Genomic DNA, 16,162 nt, shown 5'->3' with positions numbered 1-16,162 from the left:
TTTTTTTTTTTTTTTTTTTTTTTTTTTTTTTTTTTTAGTTTCAGATATTCTAATGGGTGTTACCTGTTTTTGTTAAGTTATAGAGCTTCCTTTTTCAGGGTGGGATTGTTTCATCTAGCAGATTTGTAAAAGCTCTGAGATATTTCAGACCCAGACTATATGGGAGACTGTTACCATTTGTACTCTTTTATCTGCCAGATTGGGAAATGGTTGTTTACCAATAAAGCTGAACACCCACAATCTACAAAATTTCCTTTGCAGTAAATTGACTCGTTTTAGAAAATTCTTTCACAATAGAAAACCAGTATCATTTCAGTTGATGTGGATTGTGAAGATTTATAGATTTTAAACTTCTTAGTTCTTCTGAAATCACAGATACAAAAAACCTATGGATACAAAATTAATTTCACAAAATTAATTATATGCCATCTGTACTGCAGCAGCCATATGGATATAGTCATGTAGTTCTGAAACCAGAGACAGAAAGGTAATAGTTCTCACTCTGTCTGGTCCTTTCTGGTTTTTCATACCTTTTATCTTATCTAAAGAACTTTCCATCAGTTTTCATTTTCAAATAATAATAATAATAATAATAAACTGACATTATGAGTGTATGTAACAAATGGACTTGTTTCCCCAGAAAATGCCTAATAACGCATTCATTCCATTTTGCACTTCATATACTTACACACCATGTACCTGAGCCACTGTTTTCTTTTTAGTCAGAACACTTGCATGATTTGTTTTAGGCCATTGTGCTGGTTTTGGAGTCAACTGGAGAAAAGACCTTTCAAATGATACTGGATTTGTTGAAGACTCTCTGGAAGTCGTCTGTCATTACTGTGGACCAAATGAAAAGAGTGAGTATGGCACGTAGAGAATTCTGTGTAAGGTCTTCCAAAATTTCTATAGTTTCTACCTTCATTCTACCTTCATTTAAGTACTACTTGCAGTCTATTGCTGACTCCTAGGTTGTTTGGGTTTTTTTTTTTTGCATTCTCCATGGCCATTCTGTATCCCATACAAATAATTTGTTGCTTATGGGAATGGCCTCAAGTTGTGCCAGGGAAGCTTTAGATTGGGTATTAGGAAAATATTCCTCACCGAAAGGTTTGTCAAACACTGGAACAGGTTGCCAGGGAATCTCTGGAGGGATTTAAGACGTGCAGAGGGGGCACTTGGTGGACTTGGCAGTGCTGGGTTAATGGTTGGACCCAATGATTTTAGAGGTCTTCTCCAACCTAAATGATTCTGTGATGTATGTACAATACAAAGATTTCTAGCTGCCTTTATGCAGTTAAATGGTTAAAACGAATAATTTAAAATGCTGCAATATTGCTTCACTTTTAAATTTATCTTTTATCTGGTAGTTCTTCCTAATTAAAGTAGTACATTAAAGGCCCACTAATTACAGTGTCAGTTAGAACAGTGTATAGAAACTAGTTTTACACAGTTGGAGTCAGCCATGGCTTTGCTTCTTGGTATGAGTATGGGACAGCAGTTCTGTCCCAGGGCACAGAACTGGGTACCACACCAGGACTTAGGGCAGAATTTACCCAGCTGTGATGAAGTCACCTCTGGTTGTAACCATTGTTTCTCTTGCTCCATAAACTTGTGGTGGTGATTTGTGGCCACATTTTGTTCATTTACATGGAAGACATACCAAATTTTCTTCCCATGTTACTACCCATGTGGTAGCAGCCAGGCTAACGTACAGATTTTGTACTGTCTGGATTTCTGACTTCTAAAGAAGTTAAAAACTCAGCTGGTGTTTTTATGAAGGTAGGTAGCTGCATAATACCCTGGTATTGGCTGGTATTATACCTTGTTTTTTCACTGACTGGCAGCTGCTCTGCTTCAGGTTTGTTAAAACTGTCCATGGTATGTGTGAAACCATATTGAAAAATAAATCCTCTGAGTGCAGAAGCGTATTTAAAAATTGTAATAAAATTGTAGAATAACCAGATCATTATTTGAATCCTTGTACTGCAGGGCTATGAACGAGTTTACTGTGAAATCCCAGACATTAACCTGGATGTGCCACACTCCTATTCCGTGCTTGAGCGGTTTGTAGAGGAATGCTTTCAGGCTGGAATAATCTCCAAACCACTGAGAGACCTCTGCCCTTCAAGGTACTTGTTTCATTGTAGATGGCAAAGGCACTGCTTTCTTCCTATTGTGGGTAACAGAAAGCAGGATCTTGTGACCACAGTATTACAGATTGGAAGTGGAAACTATGGAGGATGGACAGAGTTGAATTGGTAAAAAGTTTATTAAGAAGCTGCACTGATGTGAAACCTGTTATGTGGAGGCTGGGATAAATAGTTGAGGGGAGTCAGCCTCTGGTGAGTCCCAGGCAGCACCTCAGTGCTCCCCAGAGGATGAGGGCTGCCTCTCCGTTGGATTGCTGACTTGCTTGATAGAAATGAGTGCAGCACCGAGATGGAAGATTCAGGTGTCACAATGATCCATGTAGGTGACAGTGGAAAACTGTCAGCTACAGTGGGGCAATCCCCCCCCCCAAAAAAAATCCTTTAAAAATGGTTTAAACTAACCAAACAGCATGAATAGAGTTCTAAGATGAGACAACCAGTTCTAATCTTTATGTCAGGACACTAATGTGAGGTAAGTTCTATACACCCAATCCCTCATATCTATCTGTCATGTGGTTTGTATAGTGCTTTTGGTTTGTTGTTGTTTACTTACTTATGGCATAATTAATTCTGTTTGAACTGTAGCCAATCAGTCTGCTGTTTTCTCCTTAATGGTCACAATACAATTAACCAGTTTAATTTCCTTTGGGGAATACGTGTAAATACATGTAAATTTTTAAATGTGATGTCAGAACTATTATTCATAGTTTTATGCATTGGGAATACTATTTATTCGACAGATCTTTTCCAGTTTAGGTGTTTTGTTAGAATTCTTAAACCATCTTGACAGCTTGTGATAAATTTGGATCTTGAAATGTTAGTGTCTTTATCAAGAACAGCCTCCATTTGTGAACTTTACACTTAAAACTGTGTTTGTGTGTGTCTTGGTATCAAATGCTTTGCAAATTTGGGATGTGGGAGGGTTGAGAGTCATCACTGCATCAAAAGCTTGATTATATTTCAGTTACCATTAGTATGCTGAGAGGCATTTTTGGCTTTTGTGCTTCAGTTTTGGGTAGAAAACTGCCATTCCTAGGTTTTCAAACTTGCATTTTTAAGCAGTTGAGCTGATACTGTGATCACTGCTAACCCTGCTGAACTTGCACACCTTATATTTGACTCCCAAGAAGGTTCTTCTTAGGGATAAAAAACAAGCAATGCTACTCTCAGTTACTGAAGATATTTTCTACTTTCTTACAGGGGCAGAAAGCGTTTCGTGAGCGAAGGAGATGGAGGTCGTCTTAAGCTGGAAAGCTACTGAATGTGAGAACTGACTCCTGAAGCCTTACAAGTTTAAAGGGAACATAGCTAGCTGTCTATATATACAAACACGCATGCTTCTTCCGTGTGTGTATGTATATATGTATACACATATATAATATACCAAATCTGAGAGTTGCTTAGCACAGTTCGTATTTTTTTAAAAGCACATGTTTCGGGTACAAATTGTTTTTTTGGTTTTGTTTTGTTGTTTTGGGGTTTTTTTGTTTTTGTTTTGTTTTTTTTTTTTTTAATAGTTTTGTAAATTTCAGAAAGAAGTGTTCTTTCTTTGGGCATAATAGTAGAACAACTGGCCACTGCTGTGGTGGTGCCTTCAAATAAGCTATCTCTGTACGTGCCATGTTTATGACCTAATCATTCCCCATGTGCATCCATGTCCGACTGCTGCGCGCTCTTTCCAGGACAGTGCTGTCATCATAAAAATCACTGTTTATACTAAGCTTTATAGAAGGGTCAAGTTGAGCTGCTGTGATCCCATTTCCATTGCTGCTGAAGAAATACTGTGCTTTGGGAGGAAAAAAAAATAGAAGTTTCTTTGTTTTAAAGAGCCCAAGAAAATAAAGAGTTGGATCATAAAGATAAATTCATCTTTTTCAGGGGAGAACACTGGTTGGTTTCACCCCCTGTGTACCGAACTTGTCTTTTTTTTCTATGTAACTGGAAAAGTGAAAAGTTCTGGTAAAACATATTAAAAATATTTTTTGTGAAGCTCTTGTTTGTGCCTCCTTTTTATTTCTTTTAAACAGAACAAATTTAACTGTGTTCAAATCTCTGAAGTGTGTGCAATTCGGCAGTACATCTAACACCGCCCTTTGGTATTGCAATCAGCGTGTAATTAAACTCATGGTAAGTATTTACCAGATCTGTTTTTGAAAACACAAGTGCCTGGCGTAGGAGCATCCAGGCTGGCACAGATAACTGAGAACGTGTCTGTACAGCACAGCTCTGCCAAGCCCTTGCTCAACAAGAAGAAGAATCTAAGGAATACTCGTGTACAGGAACACAGTGAAGCCTCTCCTGTGTTTTTCAGTTTCATGTCAAGATTTGAGGTGTTCAGAAGTGCTGGGAAGTAGCCGTTCCAGGCCCGGGAACACGACGTGCTCCAGGAGACAAGCGATGCCCTGCTTAAGCGGGTCTGGTAAACCCCGCTTAGAGCAGTGGGGTTGTGTAACTTGGCTCCTCCCGCGGTCTGCCGGGGCCCTCCCAGAACAGCTCCTGCCGGGGGCGGTTCTGGTACCTCTAAAGCCGCGTTTAAAACCTCGCCTTTGAAGCGACCAGCGGAACTTCTCCACGAAAAGCACCCGACACGCGGCCTCCCCCGCCCAGCGCAGCACCACCTCCTGCGTTCCAGGCCAGACTTTAATCCGCAAGCCCCGTTACAAAGCGCTACCTCGATCGCGGGAGCGGCCCCGCCAGGCTCGGCCCCGCCAGGCTCGGCGCCCCCCGCCCGGGGCTATGGCTGGGCCGGCGCGGCCCCCGCGGACGGCGGCGGGGCCCCCTCGGGCGGCTGCGCGGCCTCCAGCGCCGCCCGCTGCAGCTTCTCCAGCTTCTCCAGCGACACCGACTTGAGCGGCAGGATCTTGGGCTTGCACAGCACCATGGTGGCCGCGTCCTCCACCGACAACTGTCCTGAGGGGGCAGAAGGGCGGTGCGTGAGCGCCGGGCCGGGCGGGCCGGGCTGAGCCGCGCCCGCGGGCCGTACCTTGCTTGGGCAGCACCTCCCGCAGCGCTCCCGTCCCCTCCGGCATGGCGGCTCCGCACAGGACCTCCGGCGGGAGAACTACAGCTCCCAGCGCGCCCCGCGCGGCGCCCCGCCCGCGCTTTGATTGTCGTGCCCTCCCGGTGTATGCTGGGAGTGGTAGGCCTAGCGGGAGCGCTCGCTGCCAACGTGCGCGCTGGGAATTGTAGTCCCTGGCGTGGCGCTGCGCCGGGGCAGCGCCGAGCGGGACGGGAGTGGCTCCGCCGGGGCTGTCCCGGGGCCGGGATGCCGCTCCCTGCCTCAGCTGCGCCGGGCTCTGCGCTGGGGCGGTGCCGTCCCACCTGCGCGGGCCTGCCCGGCCCCGGCGAGCCGCTGCCTGCCCGCCCGCCGGGGCCGCCGCACCTCCCCCCACTCGCCTCAAACCTGGGCTTTGGGGCGCTTTTATTTATTTATTTTTTTTAATTTTTTTTTTTTTACAGAAAATCCTCAGCAGACACCGTCCAGCAGACAGGCGTGGCCAGGGCGTACGCGTCCCGGTGTTCATTTCCAGGCAGCGCCTCGGGATTCGCGACGTGAATCAAGGTCCTGTTTGACATGTAAACAGCAGTAAAAGCCGGTGTCTTTCTAAACACCGAGAGATTAAATGTCGCCGAACCTGATGGGCCAGCGTACCGAGATCCCCCCCGCCCCCCAAGAGGATAGGTTCGCCTTTTGGAAGATCCTTGCCGCTGGGAGCAGCTTCCCTGGGAAACCCCCCTGGGGAGCCGCGGTTTGACCCGGTGTCGGCGGACAGGGATTTGCCTATCCTGGGCCTCTGCGATGTCCCAGCAAGCCCCGATTCCGGGACGTGGTGTAATTTTAGAGTTTGCTAATGAGCTTGCCTGTGTGCCCGGCACACAGTGTGTGCCTTGAGGATTGGCAGTGCAGGCTGGTAATCCTGCTAACCTGGCCCTGGCAGGTGGTGACAACTCCTTTAATTGTTCTAGGATTGAGAGCTGGCTTCTTGCTATGCACAGAGCCTGGCGTGGATGAGTAAAATGAGGGAGAAAATTATTTTTGCTAATAATTCTTTTCCATTCTGCCTTCATGGTGGCTGTCGGCATGCTCCCCTCTGCACGCTTAGGCACCGTCCTGGACCTGTCAGCTGTGGGATCCAAGGCTTAGGTTTGCTGGGACATAAAACTGTGATAAAACATTTATGTTCCAGTAAGCGACACCTCTCTGATAGTTATTTAAAGTCTCTGTCTGCATTGTTCCAGAACTATTTCCTTTTTCCTCTAAGCAACCTAGAGTAGGAAGCTGACGGTCCCTCAGGTAACCCGCTTTCACCTCGCTGGAAGCCTCGCCTGATGTTGGATTGGAAGCCAGCAGAACCACAGAGGGTGAGAGTGGGTCTCCTCCTTCCTGCCTTTTGTGGAGCTGGCCAAAGATAACACTTCTGGGTTGGTCCCGGGTAGCACAGAAATGGGCCCTTTTTGTTGTTACTCACATATTCCACTCTCAGGTCAGAAAACTGGCATGGATGATGCTGTAAAATGGACGTGCTTGCTTGGGACATCCTTCTCTACTCTTTGAAGTGCTCAGAAGCATTCTGACTGATTTCAATGGGAAAAGATTCTTTGTCTGATGTGTTAGTCCATGTGCCAATTAGTATTTCGTACTGACTGGAAGGGAAAGGACTAGGGACGGATTTATGATGGATGTTTGTAGAGCAGGGCATTTTAAACAGTAAGTGCAATTTGCAGATCAGTAATTCGGTAGTTGTTTGTTTTTAAAAAACAATTCAGCATCTTAGATATGGCTATGGCTGAAAGTGAACATAAAAGACAGTGAGTTATGACTGAAAATTCCACACTGTGGAACTAAGAGTTATTCCTGTGGTAAAAAATACGGCCTGTGGAGCAACAGAAATAAACTGAAAGCAAGGTGTTGTAAATCAAATTGGAGGCCAGGTTTTTTGCCAGTGTCCTTCACAGTGCCAATGACTGCCTGGAGTCCAGCATTATGTGAGGACGGGCGTTTGGAGCCTGTCTCAGTCATGTAGGGAATCACTTTCCAAATGCAGTTTTCCTGCCAACGGGGTTTGTTTGCTTGGTGATAAGAAACAATGGTCAGCTCGATTTGTTACATGAGCATTTTAGTGACTGAGAAGTGGAGTCTGGCATCCTATACTAAATCCATTTTCTTAGTTACTCAAATGCCAGCTTGGCAGCTTATTTAAAAAGCTGATAGTACTGGGACAGACATGACTGTGAGGTTGTTTCCAACAGTCTCTTTTGTAAGTCTACTTTTAAGACGCCTCTCTCAGTTGGGAAAAAAACCCACAGTTACCACCTTCAGGACTGGGAGGTCTGGATGAGAGAGAGAGGCATAGGCATTGTCTGCAGCTTAATATCCTACTTTTCAAAGTACCTTAAAAACAGTACTGAGTTTAGTTTTGAGTAAGGCTGATTTATTCACTAGAGTGGTATTAGCTATATTTAAGAGGGGAAAGCATGTCATGGAGGACATAATTCCCCTTGTTTTGTTGGAAAAGAAGCAAGAAGAGAAGTTGTGACTTTTCTAATTACAGATGAGGGATCAAATCTTTCCCTATGCTGAAGAAAGCATAGTTATACCCCATTTTTTTGCTATTTTTGGTCTCTAGGATCAACATGTGCTTGAACATACACTCATTTCTCTCATGGACCTTTCCAGTTTCCAGAAATAGCTAGAAAGTTATTTGCCAAAACCTTTCAATCTGGGAAAAAGCACCGTGCACTTGCAGTTGGTCTGTGCTGAGTCAGTGCATTATCTCGGTGTCACCCCACGAGGCTGGAGAAATCAGAACTAGACTACAGCCATCATGATGCCCAGGTCTCAAGTTGTGTCCCCGTGGCATGCAGCTTCCCAAGTCCTGAGACTTGATCTTCAGATAAAACCCAGTGTTAGAGAAAACGTGATGTGGTATCCATGGAGAGGACAACACGTTCTCGGTTGCACATCCTTGTTTTACTGATGTCACAAACAAGTTATTCTTGTACACTGCAGAGAGCCTCACAACCACAAAACCAGCAATAATTTTATAAATGATAAGCTTGTTTTCCTCCTCCTCTTCCCAGATACTCCGAGTGCAGCAGACAGCAGAGATGTGCATTGCTGGAATCCAGAGTGTTTCGTAATTTGGCAGCCACTTGCTGAAAGCCCTGCAGATACAAAACAACACTTATTTCAAGTCTTGAGAAACATCTACTAAGTAGAAGAAAAAAGCATTTAGGTGAAGCAATGTTGCCAGTCCCATTTGTTTATGAGGCTTGGTTTTTGCCTCTGTACATTTTAAATGCTTTTTATTTTCCTTCTGCTTTTTGAGCCTTTCAAGTTCACGTTTTCCATGTTTTCCATATAACAAGAAAGTCTGGAATCAAGTCCTTACTTTAAAAAACAAAAATTTGGTTCAGAGTCCTGTATAATCATGTAGCTCCAGACAAAGGGTGTTAAAAAATAAAGCCACTTTGATGAGAACTACTCATCTTGAAGGTGACTTTCTCTCCTGAGTTTAAGTACATACTTTGTTGACAGTTTAAGAAGCTTTTAACAGCACCTGATCTGTGTTTGCTTTCCACTCAGATCTCTCTCTCTTTTCTTCTTTTCTAAAAATCTAGAGCATGTTTCACCTCTATATGTGCTGACAAGATCAGAAGTGCAGGGTGCCAGCATGACTGTGACTGTGTTGAACAGTGCACACCAGTGCTTTCAGAAATACAGGTGCAGATTTCATGCAATTGTCTCCTTAAGCTGCTGAGTGGTACCATGGGACACAGAGCCCAACTTCAGAGACCGGAGGAGGAAGGTGGTTTGGGTTTACTGGGTGGGGTAAGGCGGGGAACAGAAAGCCTGGTGTGACTCCCTGAGGGAATCCCAAAGAATCCCAAATGCCTTCAGAGCCTGAAACTTGATAGCTTGTGTTTAACCCAGTCCTTGTTTTTGAAAGGGAGTTGACAGACAAGTGATTTCTTTTAGTTGAGCTTTCAGAATATACTTATTTTAAATTTGTTGTTTGGTGCAGTGGGATCCTCAAGCTGTATGCAAAAGACAAGAAGGAGATGACCCTATTCAGTGTGATGATTTTTCTTTCACTGCTACATATGTAAAAGTGTCTGGAAATCCAAGGGACACAAAACCAGCTTTTTGACAGGCTGCTCTTCCTGCTAAAACCTGGTAAATGCAGAGACCTGACTGTGTGTAAGTCCCATCCTAGGCTCCCAGGCCAAATGCTCTTTCCTGGCATTTCTAGGAGGTTACTGCTCTACTTGTGTGGTTTGAATCACTTAAGTCTTTGGCCCTGTGCCTTGGAGTGCCAGCAGAGGCATGCTGTAATTGCCCGTAAATGCACCGTCTGTCATATTATTGTTTAATTATTCCAGCTTCTTACCGCCACACACTGCTCAGTGTCTCTCTTGCTATCTTTATTTAATTGAGTGGAAAAAATTCGAGACTTGTGCTTCACTTACATCACTTTGTTTTTACTCAGCTTCGCTGGATCCTATGATGAAGTCCTACCTTTTGTATGCAGAAGTCAGTCTTCTGTATAGAAAAACTATTGTCAATATCTAAAGCATATGTTAGAAAGAGAATCAATATTTTAACACATGGTAAAGTCAAACCATAAATTTCCTGACACAGACAAATGATTGTATTATTCTGCCTTGAAAAACTACTCCTCCCCCCGAGAAACAAGAGAGGGAAAGAAAACTCTTGAATAACTAAGCCCTTGTCCTCACAATGCAGGACTGTTCTTAGCCTGTTGCTCTGTGTTGCTTCTTTCTTTTCTGTCTACTAACTCTCTCTTTTTTTGTGTGTGTCAAATGCCTTCCTTTTCAAGACCTGTCTTTCCCTAGCCCATCCCTGTTCATCTGTTCCAGACTATTACCAGGATGTCGGCTCTTTCCTGAGATCAGCTTGTGATGACCAGTTCCACTGCCAACTTGCTACCATTTCAAATATGTCTGTGCTTCCTCACAGCCTTGCAACCAGCCCCTTATTAATGTGTGTTGAAAAAATAATCTTTCAGAGCTCTCTCCAACACTCTCAATGTCCGTATGGCCTATAAAAAAACTTGGCAGCACACTGACTGCTTTTCTTTCCTCATGCTCCCTGTGTCTGTGACAAATGTATGTCATTTTTCTGGTCTTCCACCTCTGAATCGAAACACTTCTTGCACAGCCCCCTGCACACAGATCAAGGCTCTTCTGCAATACAACAACAATAATAAGTATTAGGGTTGCTGGCACTCACGCTGCTCTACTTTTCATGGCTCTGGGCAGAAAGAGTTTCATGATGTCCTTTTGGAAGATCTATTTGCACCTGAATGATCTGGTTTTCAGGTTTGTTTGTTTTTTCTAGAAATCCTCAGCTGAAACTTTCCTCTACAGGTGTACTCCCTATAATGCCTTGCTCCCTAACTGAGCCAGCATCATTATTGGGGTGGTTCTTTTCACTTCCTCTAGCTGAACTGTAAGATTACTCATTACATACTGTTTTCTGATTTGTTTTATTTTTCATCCCTCTCTTTTCTGCAGGAAAGAGCAATTTATATTAGGATTGGAATTCACTTCAGGCTTTACTGCTATTTGTCACCACTCAGGAAACCCATCCCTAGCTCTAGGAGAACACTCAATCCCTGCTGACAGCCTGGAAGAGGAAGAGAAAATAGCAGAGCTGCAGCTATTAAGACCAACAGGCAAATATTTTATTCAAACTCAACTTTTTCTTCCCGGGTTACTTTTAAAGAATATTTTTCTGTTTGTGGGAATGTGAATGTGGGTTGTTTGTTTGTTTGTCTGTTTCTTTGTTTGTTTGTTTGTTTGTTTTCCTGGGGACTCTCCTATTCAGCCACTTCATCTTCTCCCACCTTTCAGACAGCAGAGCTTGCAGCAGTGACAAGACGTAATCCCAAGTAAAACTGCCTCTGCCTGTGGCCTTGGTTAACCTGCTGGCAGTGATACGTGCCTGGGCACGGGGCAGCTGTTTTACACAGCTCAGCATGGACGTGCTGCCACTCCCAGTTACTTTTAGGACCCAGTTGAGTTGTTTACAGCAATCTCAAAAAAAACTTGTAATAAAAATTGTTCTACCTTCCTGAAGCCACCACTCCCAGAGACCTTTCCCCTTTCTTGTATACTGTGGGAGCCTCCTTCCTTTGGCTTCACACCTTTATCAGCTGAAAATGATCCAGTACAGAACTGGTTGTTGTCAGGCTCTCCCTTAGAAAGATGGGCTACACTGCCACTCTGTTGTGACTGTTGAGAACTGGAAGATCAGAGAGGAATGCTGGGAAGTGGAAGCCTGCACCCTCTTTTATGTGGAACAGAGTCAGGATATGCCCTTGTATAAAGTTCAGCAAAGGAAAACTTGGGCTACACTCGCATTCCTACATACCATGCCATACCAGTCAGCCTGGTACTAATCTTCACGGACCTTTGAAGGCATGAAACAACATGCAGTGTAAATGAAATCTAAGCCACACCATACCAGATTATTGGTGCCAGCCAGTTTTAGAAGACTGACACAAGAGCCAAGTGAAACAGGTACAGTGGTAGGAGATGCCTTGTACCACCTGCAGGCACACAGACCCACAGCACTTGTGCAGCATCCGAGTCCAAAAGCAATGTGCGGCATGTAAAGAGCTGGGGAACCCAGGGCCACTTAGACTTGAATGCACTTTCCTGGGGAGGAAGTGGCTTTTCCCTTGGAAAGCTCAACTCCCCAGGGTCTGAATGAGGTCAATGGAAAAAGTGATTTCTTCAGAATATGATTCAGAGTGCCTAAGCATAGTCTTATCTTATTGACTACAGGCAAAGCTCAACCTCTGTAGATTTAAACTAGCTTTTGTGAATACCCATCCCCTCTTGGCCCTTAATTGTGGGAGTTACACTAGTCCTGGACATGGTTAGTTCTTGGTAGGCCCACTGCCTACTGAAATTCAGGTGCTGCAAACCTCAGCTCGGAAAAGCACAGAGTTTCCTGTTGGATCCTGCTTTGTCCTTTTGAATTACCCTGCGATGTCAGAAATGGATTTGCAAGTACCAGAAGAATGAAATCAAGAAAGGTTGATTTCTTTAGGGATGCCCTGATTGGAGCTGGAATAATCAGCATCTGTTTCAGTTTAACTGAGTTTTTCATTCTGGCCTTTCTCCCCTTTCAAAGTACAGGCAACTGAAGCCTTTAATTTGCTCTGTCTTTTCACTGCAGAGAAAAGTAGGAGTTTCTAACAGCCGATACTATCCTGTGTAGAATAGCTACACTAAAAAAATACAGTTTATTGTCTGTTGTGAATGAAAAAGCTCTTGCTTGTTTGTTTGTTGTGTTGACTTTGAAAGATAAATTGTTTGAACTGGTTGACTCTCCATTTGTATAACTGAAGATTAGCTTCTTGATAGCCTGCTGGATTTGCAATTTTCTCTTGAACTAAATAAACCGAAGAACTGCTGGCCCAGGGGCAGTTAGGACACAGTCCATACTGGAAGAAGTTTGTGTGCATACAAGTAAGAGAAAATAACTTCATGCATGACATTTTGGATGTGCTGCTTTAGTGTTGATATGTCCTGTCGTTCCATCTGGAAGAGCTCCTGTAAGACCTAGGAAGCCCGCTTAAAAAATTGCTAACAGACATAGATAGGTGGCTAATGAGTTGAAAGTTGAAGCTGGCAGGACAAAAATTGTTTCTTACACAAAGTTCTACAACCCTAAATCATGCTGCTTGTTTTTGAGAACATAGGTACTCAGTCCTTTTATCATACATTTGCTTTGTAGAAAAAAAAATGGAGAAAAAAGCAAAAATAACTTCAAGTAAGCAGACCTGGCTCTGAACATATAAAGGGAACAGAGAGTAAAAATAGCAACATCTTACTGTACTGAGTCCTTCAACATTTTGAGGTTCTCCTTCTTTGCATCCTCCTTTGTATTGCAAAGGCACCTTGCCCCAAGCAGAAACTTTTGCTCTGGGGAGGCAGTCTCTGTTTTCAATGGGACAGAGCTTGGTGTCAGCCACTCGATTGCAGTATCAGCTTCTAGACATTGACAAGGGCTCTGACTGTCCACGTGCATCCTCCAGGCATGGTTTCTGTGCCTTACTCTGTACCCTTCAGCTTCTGAGTTGTGCCAACTGGTCCAGCCTTCCCTGTCTTTGTATACTCATAATAAAGGCAGTGGAGCCAAAGTGACAATCAGGGGGAAGATAGAATGACAAAGGCATACACTATTTTTGTGATGGGTATGATAGTCACAAAATGAAGTGGGCTTTGTTGTGCCATCAGCCTTCAAAACATGCTTCTCTCTTCCAGAATAGAGACCCATTACAAACTTTGGCTAAGAGAATGAAGCCAAACTTCTGATAAAGCAATTATTCAAAAGGAAAAGGGATAGGATAGGGCAGGAAGATCTGATAGACTGAGGTGTGGATGAAAAGATAAAAACCTAGGACAGGGAACTTGGAGATTTGAGATGGGATAGAGGGAAATTGAGATACACAAAGAAAGAGAAACAGGGAATTAGAGGAGTTTTATGCTGAGACTTGCTGGTAAGGAACTGGTAGAATTCAGTTTGCCAGTACAAGAAACAAGAAGGAAAAGTGAAGGAAGTCAGGGGGATAGGCGGTGACATGAAGAACCAGGTAAGAGACTGAACTAGGACCTGATGTAGGGAACCAAAGTTGGAGACCCTATTGGAAGTTAAGAAAGGAGAGACACCCTGGGGAAGGAACAAGCGATCCAACTCTGAAAGTGGAGGCCAGGGACAGGCAAAGGGGAAGGGAATGGAGTAGCAGGGAAGAGCTGTGGGAAGCAGCCCCGCACAGGGCAGAGCAGAGGGGTATGTGGGTGGAAAGGGGCCCAATGGGCTGTGCTCGCTGGGACATCCTGACTTGCAGAGCTGGAAGTGGAACAGAGCTTCCCTGAGGCTGGCCTTCATATTGGCTCAGCCAGCAAAGAATTTGCTTCTTGTGCTGTCTGCCCCAGCCTGTGGTACAGAAACTACTGGAGCCGAGTGTCCTTGGACACAGCGGCAGCTGCCTGCCTGGGGGAGGAGAGCAGGCTTTCTTGTAGTTACATGACAAAAATTTTACAGTTGGGAGGAGGTAGTGAAAAGGCCACATGACCAAGAGAGAAAGGGTCAATTCATTAGTCTGGCAGCCACTAAATTAAGAAAAGGCAAGTGGGACCATTATATCAGAGGTATCTGAATTCAGTCAAAGATGATTCTGAAGTTGCTAGATTGATCTTGTGGTCAGCTTAAGCAAGTTTAACTAATTAATTGCTTTATTTTAGCTCATTGTGTAAGAGCTAGCTCTTAGTAAATCACACTGCTTTGTAGAAATATGCTTGAAACAACTGTGTAAATATTGAATAGCCTTAGGAGTGGTCTTATGAATCCATTGAATAATCCAAATTCCAACAGTCATCCCCCTCTGCTGCTGATTTAGATGGAGGATAACAGTCCTGTGCTGCTGCTTCTCTTTGAGTAAAAGGGACAGAAGTCTGTGTTGGGCACACAAAGGTGTCAGCATGGCTGATGACCCACGGAGGTGCTGTGATGCTGCACGATCTTGCACTGACAGTTGTCCTTTTCAGGAACACAGGAAATGCTACCGGTATTACAGGAGCATTAGGAAGCTTGCAAAGCCAAGCCTTAAAAAGTTAGGCAATGTTCAAATGCAATTGACAGTGAAACCTTAATTCAGAACCTTAATTCATTTCAGTGTGGATGGCAGTAATTCAAGGTCCTTGCACAGTCCTGTGGGTTTTCTGGGGCAATGAAGACTGAGGAACCTCTGATTTGCTATCTGTGGAGTTATCTTAAGGAGAGGTACTCAGTCACAGTACCACGTGGTAGCACAGTCTCCTGACCCTGAGAGACCCCTAACTAATAATTGAAGGGTTGTGACTCTTATACTTGCCTTCTGCACTGGGACCGGTCTGCACCAATGAGATCTGGGGACAAACAGTACTGATGGAGACCGGGAGTCTGAGAGCGGAGCTTTCCAGCATCCAGTAGGAGGGTATAAAATTAACTACTCCATTTGTGCAGATTAAAAACAAATCTTGTGCGTATGAATTCTGCCTTTGCAAAAATGTCTGTTAGTTCTGATTGTTGGCACAAGTATTACCACAGTATTGGTCTAATCTCATTTGACATATTTAAGGGATTGCAGCAGAAGGGTGGAGTTACCAGTGTAAATTTCTTGGCTGATTCCTCATATAGTGACAATTGTCCTGCTCTGCTTTATATCAGCTTTTCAGTTTTATGTTTTGTTATGAAAAGAGCAAATCAGGGTTTTTGAGTATAAAGCAATATTTTTTTTAGATTTCAAATCATAATTTTGAAAGCAAAGATAGTAGAAACAGAAACAGAATCTCTGAAAGAACCAGAGTAACATGTATCCTTTGTAAATACTTCAGTGCTAAGGCAACTGGGCAGTGGCACTTTGCACACAAAGAGCCTGAGAAATGTAAAGGTACATGGTCAACAAAACATTCAGATCCTTCCTACGTCTGGTGAATACACACTACAGTCTTTTATTACAGAAGAGTGTGTTCAAATAAGTCACGCAAGAAACACTTATTTCAGATTCCAAGCTTTCAGGGCAAAGTGTGTATTTCCATGTCTTGTAGAGGATTTTGCGCCGTTGACACAAGTTTTACTGAGTAATAACAACAAATAAATATCCAGTCATTGTAATAAATATCGTCACTAGGAAATTACACTTGGTTTCTGCCCTGTGACCCACTATGCCAAAAAGTCAATTCTGCTTTTAATGCTGTCCAGCATTTATTAGTAAAAACCCATGTAACCACATTGAACTGCCTGGTTTGCCAAAGACTCACACAAAGGAAATTGGCAGAACCCAAAAAATTGAATGTGGGTAGCCTTGTTTCACTAAAACTGCCCTAGATGGTTGCCAAAAGTTGTAAAAAACCTGATGGAAATAGCAAAATCTCAGATTTGACTATCTGATGTAGGAAATAGCTACCAAATGGTTTTGATTCAGCCAAGG

The 16,162-nt window shown here is 43.7% G+C and overlaps 2 protein-coding genes and 1 long non-coding RNA gene across 5 annotated transcripts in view; 2 read left to right on the top strand and 1 right to left on the bottom strand.

Annotated features, from left to right (window-relative positions):
* The window catches only part of PDCD4 (programmed cell death 4 (neoplastic transformation inhibitor)), a 16,156-nt gene extending 12,098 nt beyond the window's left edge, over positions 1-4,058 (top strand). Inside the window, exons 7-9 of the mRNA XM_017839360.1 lie at positions 750-860; positions 1,993-2,132; positions 3,354-4,058. Of these exons, the coding sequence (XP_017694849.1) occupies positions 750-860; positions 1,993-2,132; positions 3,354-3,414 (312 nt within the window). The 3' untranslated portion in view covers positions 3,415-4,058. The remainder of the gene's footprint in view (positions 1-749; positions 861-1,992; positions 2,133-3,353) is intronic.
* BBIP1 (BBSome interacting protein 1) lies at positions 3,652-5,236 on the bottom strand. The gene is made up of 3 exons (XM_017840240.1): positions 5,137-5,236; positions 4,952-5,063; positions 3,652-4,843 (listed from the first exon to the last, which is right to left on the bottom strand). The coding sequence occupies exons 1-3, from the start codon at positions 5,180-5,182 to the stop codon at positions 4,276-4,278; spliced, it is 726 nt and encodes a 241-aa protein (XP_017695729.1). The 5' UTR covers positions 5,183-5,236; the 3' UTR covers positions 3,652-4,275.
* Positions 5,237-5,579: 343 nt separating this feature from the next.
* Positions 5,580-12,510, top strand: LOC108510572. Of its 3 annotated transcripts, none has more exons than XR_001878842.1 (5): positions 5,580-6,515; positions 8,235-8,389; positions 8,775-8,877; positions 9,179-9,330; positions 10,692-12,510. It is a non-coding gene; the product is annotated as an uncharacterized LOC108510572 (long non-coding RNA). The 3 variants fall into 3 exon arrangements; XR_001878841.1 differs by having other exon boundaries at positions 9,179-9,354; XR_001878843.1 differs by lacking the exon at positions 9,179-9,330 and having other exon boundaries at positions 5,582-6,515.
* The last annotated feature ends 3,652 nt before the right edge of the window (positions 12,511-16,162 follow it).

This window comes from Lepidothrix coronata, unplaced genomic scaffold, assembly GCF_001604755.1.
Source record: "Lepidothrix coronata isolate B3197 unplaced genomic scaffold, Lepidothrix_coronata-1.0 Scaffold8, whole genome shotgun sequence".
Lineage (NCBI taxonomy): Eukaryota > Metazoa > Chordata > Aves > Passeriformes > Pipridae > Lepidothrix > Lepidothrix coronata.
Note: the sequence above shows the minus strand (reverse complement) of the source record. Positions and strands in the feature narration are given on the sequence as shown.

Excerpts from the sequence above, each read along its gene's own strand:
- BBIP1 (XM_017840240.1), bottom strand. The coding sequence starts at position 5,182 with ATGCCGGAGGGGACGGGAGCGCTGCGGGAGGTGCTGCCCAAGCAAG. Across the intron at positions 5,064-5,136 it reads GGAGGTGCTGCCCAAGCAAG|GACAGTTGTCGGTGGAGGAC; the intron begins GTACGGCCCGCG and ends CTGCCCCCTCAG. Across the intron at positions 4,844-4,951 it reads CTGCAGCGGGCGGCGCTGGA|GGCCGCTCCCGCGATCGAGG; the intron begins GGCCGCGCAGCC and ends CGAGCCTGGCGG.